We start from the raw sequence: 6,136 nt of genomic DNA on the forward strand, positions 1-6,136 counted from the left end.
TAAACGTTTGCTACTAAGTAGAAAAATAAAATTATGAATAAATATTTTCTATTCTTTAAAAATTGCATCCGGGTATCTCACAGTGCGCACCCTCAACTGCAGCTTATTTCGATGTTTTTGTTGCTTTTATTCTTTTTGTTTTTGTTTTTACTGCATACTCATAGTGCACACTCCCCGGTCTGCACTCTCCCCCCTCCACCAATCGAGCTGCGAGTTGCGAGCTGCTTCCTGTTTTCGAATTTATGGCGCAGTCGTCGTCGCTGGCGTTGCCGTCGACTTCGAATGACTTATGCGAGTTTCATTTCTATTGATCCTGATACCAACCGGTCTAGGGTTTAGTGCATAGTGCCCAATGCCCAGTTCTGGGTGCAGGCCTCGCCAGTGTTAAATTGTTTTATGTCCATCGTACTGTATTGTATGTCCGTGCATATATAGAGAAGAGAAGAGTACTGACTGCAATGTTGTTGGCACACCCCTTTTGCCTCTAGACAACACTGTCTTTTAATTATGAACGCTCACTTCTACAGTTCCAATGTATGTACGTGTGTATTCGTATAAGAATAGCTGGCCATAACTGGCAGGGTCCCGTCCAGTTCACTTTAATTACTTAGAATACAACTCGAACGCAACCAATTGGAAGCATATGACATACTAGTATTGTGCAGTGTTTGTTGTTGATTCGTCATCAAACAAAGGCGAATCGAACATTGGAATTGTAAACAGTAAAGTTACATTTCAATTTGTTAACTGAGTTTTTAAAGTATGCAAAAAATTGCAATACTCAGTAATAAATTTAATAAGCAAGAGTGCGGGACACAATTCGCAAATAAAATAATAGTAAGAATAAATTCTTTTAAAGAAAGAAAAGGAAAGAGTTCTTATTTCAAGGTTATCGTCGCAGTACTAAAACTATAAAATATTGTCGAAAATACTTAAAAAATCTTAAAAGTAGAAAAGACATCTACATTTAAAGAACATCGTCTTACAATATATTTATGTTCTTGAAAGATAATGTTCTTATATAAGAAATAATTCTTAAATCTATATGTAAATTATTATTCTAAATTAGTAAACGCATCAGTAAAAATGCAATGCAAAATCATAAAGATAACTGCAGTTGACAAATTTTGGAGAGCAGAAAAAAAAATATAATAACAAAATTGTAAGTTAGAAAATGTTCTATTTATTCTGTTTAAAAAGCTTTGTTCATAAAATGTATTAATTTTAACGTTTGTCTAAATGTACATATATCACGCATTTACACGCAACATGTTTTTCAAAAGTATTAAAGTAAAGTGTTCGAAACATGTGTAACTTTGTGCATTCATGATTTTTTAATCTGCTGTTGAAAATCGATATCCACTTCAGATTAACATGACTAACCAAAATCCGTAGGCTCTCAGCGACCACATGGACAACACAATTAACGACATTGGCTAGGTTGTTGTCAACATCAGCGACACAATTGTCGTCGTTGACCACGAAGTTGTTCACAGTGCACAGTGTCGAGAGTTCAAAAAACAGTGCACAGTAGAAAAAGTCTGTTTAAATAAATAAGTTGAACTATCTGTCTGACTGCAATTAAGTCAATCTTATACTCTACGAGATATGTTCATTTAAATAAGTTTTTGAATTTAAAATTGAAAATAAAATAACAAAAAAATGTTTTTTGTTACCTTCTGTGTACAATTTTTTAAATTCTTCAATAATCATATTATCAAAATTAAGTTTATATAAATATTTTATGTTTGCTTCCTTTAACTATTATTTTGGAGTGTGTTTATAAAAATCAAGCTATATTTATAGAAGTTGAGCACAACATTTGAAATTCGAAAATAATGAAAGCTTTATTTTTTCACTCACTTTAAATATATGACTTTGCTCGGCATTTCATTACAAGTAGTTTTGATCAGCAGTTATGCAGAACCTCAATGAATTGCAAGCATTTCACAAAAGTTATAGTTTCTGCATACCAAAGGCATGTTTATGGGCTTAAGTAGGCAGCGGATCGAGTTATTAGTGAAGGTTGATGTGCTTAGTGGAAGTAGTCAGGCAGAAGAGCTTCAGAAAGATTGTTTAACTACTCAATAATTTCACCGGCTTCATGTATTCAACAAGTAACATAGTAAAAACAAATCTACAATTGCTTTATCGATAAAACTATTTATTCTAATCATATACAGAGCAAATGATATCTGATGGTAAGATACAAAAAAACATGTACAAGTAGAATAATAACTTTATATTTTACATAATTTTAAGACTATTATATAAAAAAAAAAACATTTGCTTAATTCTATTATTGTTAAGTTTGATTTTATGAATTATGTTTCACAATCTTTTTGTTTTGGTTATTCTTTTCTGTGAAATTTGTAATTAAAGTTTAATGAAAATGAAAAAAAATAAGTTATAGTTCGATATAATTTATGAATTGTGGTTAAAAGCTGTTATTATTGAATTCGCTGCTATCACTAGCGAATTGGAAATTTATGATGTTTATAGCTATTAAAAGTGACAACGATTATTTCTTCGCGTCCAGCTGCGAGTCCAATAACGTCGTCGCAGTTGCTCGCCACCTGCCGCGGACCTTGCCACGGCAATTGCCGTTGTCTGTGGAATTTTCGCTGCTCTCGCAATGAGTTTGCGTGCCCTTTTCCTTTGCCAGCGTCGTCGTCGCTCCCAGCGCTGTCGCTGCACATACGGATGGCTGGAAGTGGTGTCGAAATAAAAGCTACCTTGTGTGCGACGCTGCGAATGAATGCCGAAGCGAGCACGTCGATTGCCATTGCACCGTCCGGCTGCAAATTCTCGATAGCTATCGCATTGATAGCCGACAAATGGATACTGGGGATCCATGGACTGCTTAAAGAAGATGGCAGCTGCCGAGTGACTGCAAGCAATCGGATCTAAGCACAGAAATTAGTAGAGAACTATGCATAGTATTCTATTGTTAACTCACTTGTGTTCTGCATTTCACGCAGATTGACAAACATCAAACAATTGCGTTGCGGCGCTCTGCCACCATTCGGATAGAAATCAGCATGACCGCACTTTAAGCTGGTGCCCAAAGTGCCGCCCGAAGTGTGCAGCACTTGAACGAACTGTGCATCGGTCTCGTCTAAACGGTATTTGGGCGAAACTGCCGCTGGCAGCGTGAACAGCGGTCCAGCGGGATCGAGTCCAATAATCTGCTCCACCTTGCCGAGCAGCACGGCTCCCGCATAGCCAGCTGCATGTGCGCCCAAGCTGTAGCCCGCCAGCGTCACGTTGCGTCGATCGAAATGCTTGGGACGCATCTCCTCCAGAGCAATGATTATGCCCGCCACTGTGAGGCCAACATCGAAGATGGACATCGAGGCGCTTTTGTAATCGTTTTGCGAAAGATTTCCCCAGTCCACAACGCACACATTGTAACCCTCGCCAAATACAGTCCAGTCTATTAATGAGAGGAAAGAGAGTCTTAAATAATGTGCGAATACAGATTGTGGTTAAAAAGTACTATATTCGAAATATACCAAATAGGTCAAAATATACCAGATTGACCGCTATACAGAAATATACAGATCGCACTCAAATTTCTAGGAATCACAAATACAATAGTTAAAATCTAATATGTGCTATTATATTTAAAATATGTATACCAAATTATTATACCGCAAATATACTAATATACACCGAAGGCCATATTTAGAATATGATAATAATATTGTAGTTCATTTAAAGAAAGACTGCAATTATAATTCTTGCTTTAAGCTTATAAAATTAGCCGAACTGAAGTTAAATTGTCATATGTAAAATGTCCGCTAGTGTGTTTAAAGTGTAGTAACGTGAATATTAAGCTGCTGCTCTGCCTATCACTCTGCCCATATATGACTGCTGGTAAAGTCAAAAGAATTCTGACACAGAAAAATATGGCCTTTGAATAAAATGTGAAGAGTTGTATTGTGCTGATGGATTAATTCTTTACAAACATAATGAATTCAATTGAAATGCAGGTGATATGAATTATTTTTCGCGATATGCAGTCTGCAGCCTGGAAAGATGCTTTTAAAAACATTCTCAACATGATGAAAAGAAAATTGACAGCGAATCATAAATTCATTTAATTGTTTAACAATAAACTTTACAATCAATTAATTTTACTAATTTATTTTCCTACTTGAACTCACTCTTTTTATTTTAAAGGTTTTTTATAAAGTTTTTAAGTTTATAAAGTTATACCTCGTCTTTTCAGCTACAAATTTGGCACTTGTATCTGACACATTATTTGCCTCATTCTTCTCTCTTTCGCTCGCTATTTAGGGCTCACGCTCTCTCTGCTAAATTTCAAACTTCAAATTCACTACGAGACTTGCATGACCAGTTGAACATAGTTACCAACTATAAGTCTTAATAGTTGGCGCCCTTTTGGGTGAATTTATGAATATTTATGTAAATGTTGCTCAAAAACAGAAGTTAATGCGGAGGGAACAAAAGAAAAGAACACGATCGAAAAGACACAAATAAATTCATAAATAATAAAAAGACATTTATTGTATAATAAAGTCCATAAAATAGTGATGATGATCATGACTATTGATTTTTTCGATTTTTTCGTAAAAACGGTTGCAACTTTAACGGTAAAGCTTCGAGTTTTATTGGCATCGCTCAATCAGTGAAAGAAATAAAGTATGACAATTTATGTATCTATCAAGCAAACATTAAGAGTAGTCTTTTAAATAGCTACAAAAAATAAGTCTTTAATTATAATTTATGAATTGAAGTATAAAATCAACATTAAGTTTATTAATTGAATTTCTCTAAGACTTGTCAATAAAATTGAAGAATTTTTATGACGTTTACTTACTCAATAGTAATTCTTGGACCCAATCCTTACTGCCCTGATCATTCCAACCGTGCAGAAAGAGAGCCAATTTCTTTCTGGCATTCAAACGTCGGAATCCGCTGAGGTCTCCCAGCTGCAAATTGAAATTTCCCTCATAGCCATGATCCGTATCGGAGCTGTTATTTGTTTGATGTTTTAGCAGAAAATCGAAAATACAATTCGATGACATACTTACATTGTGCTGCATTTAAAAACAATGCCATAGTTGAGATGAGCGCGTTCAAGGCTGCTTCTCAGCATTCTCTCCTGCATCAATCGAAAACCCTTTTGTAGTATATTCCATTTATGCAAATGCGCTTGAGAGCCACAAATGCTACCGAAGAGCAGCAGACAGCCATAGATCCAGGCAAATGCTGCATTGCAATTTTGTCGTTGTTTTTGTTGGCTGCTTTGCCGCCAATTCACGTGTCTTGGCATGCAAATATTTTACACAATTAAAAACAATGAAGAAAACCGATAAAAATAGATTAAAGTTGTACTAAAAATGATCGCGAAAAATTTTTGATATGCTGAAGCGCGAAAGCGTTCAAGTTGATAAACAAAAACAGAAAAAAAAATAAAACAAAAATAAATTCAATGAATTCCGGCAGAGAGACAAAGAGACGGAGATAAACAGACGGATAAGCACGAGCAACGAAACGAGAATTATATTGAATAGTTTGGACCGCTTGGCTTGCCCCCTGACATGCTACTGATGGCAGCGCCAGAGCATCTCTCGTAACAGAAGACCAATTCGTCGCTTCTCATCGCCAATAGCCGGCTCCACATCCACAACAACATCCACATCTAGGCCGATGATGACCCTCGCTGCTGCAGAGGCTACTGTCAAATGAGCTTGATGGCATGACAAACTCGTGTTCTTGGAGCCAACTTACTTTGTGTTTTGTGTTTGCACAAGTGAAAGTAAAGCTTGTAACAGCTTTGACTTTTGCCTCCATCTCCATCTCTGTCTCTGGCTCTGTCTGTTTGTGTTTTTTGTTTTGTGCCTTGGTCGTCGCTGTCGCTGTTGCTGTTGCTTTGGCCCCACTTCACTGATCTTGACATAGAAGTTGAGCTTAGACAATGACAATCAGCTGAGTAATCAACAGAAAAGCCCAACTCCAACTCAAAGATACATAAATGAAAACATTATCGGAATCTTTGCTAAACAATCGATCAACATTTTTTTGGTGTGAGTCACAGCTAAAATTTCTATTCAATATTTATGTTGTAATAATAATTGTAATAAAAAAATATGTATATTTCTCTTTC

The 6,136-nt window shown here is 35.9% G+C and overlaps 1 protein-coding gene across 1 annotated transcript; it reads right to left on the bottom strand.

The window, feature by feature from the left end:
• Positions 1–2,505: 2,505 nt before the first annotated feature.
• Positions 2,506–5,302, bottom strand: LOC132795502 (pancreatic triacylglycerol lipase). Its single transcript, XM_060806241.1, has 4 exons — positions 5,061–5,302; positions 4,847–5,001; positions 2,960–3,436; positions 2,506–2,906 (listed from the first exon to the last, which is right to left on the bottom strand). The coding sequence occupies exons 1-4, from the start codon at positions 5,300–5,302 to the stop codon at positions 2,506–2,508; spliced, it is 1,275 nt and encodes a 424-aa protein (XP_060662224.1).
• Between the last annotated feature and the right edge of the window lie 834 nt (positions 5,303–6,136).

Source organism: Drosophila nasuta, chromosome X, assembly GCF_023558535.2.
Source record: "Drosophila nasuta strain 15112-1781.00 chromosome X, ASM2355853v1, whole genome shotgun sequence".
NCBI classification, from domain to species: Eukaryota; Metazoa; Arthropoda; class Insecta; order Diptera; family Drosophilidae; genus Drosophila; species Drosophila nasuta.

Coding starts and splice junctions, on each gene's coding strand:
- LOC132795502 (XM_060806241.1), bottom strand. CDS start 5,302: ATGCCAAGACACGTGAATTGGCGGCAAAGCAGCCAACAAAAACAACGA. Junction 5,002..5,060: donor GTTTTTAAATGCAGCACAAT/GTAAGTATGTCA, acceptor AACAAATAACAG/CTCCGATACGGATCATGGCT. Junction 3,437..4,846: donor GGTCCAAGAATTACTATTGA/GTAAGTAAACGT, acceptor TCTCATTAATAG/ACTGGACTGTATTTGGCGAG.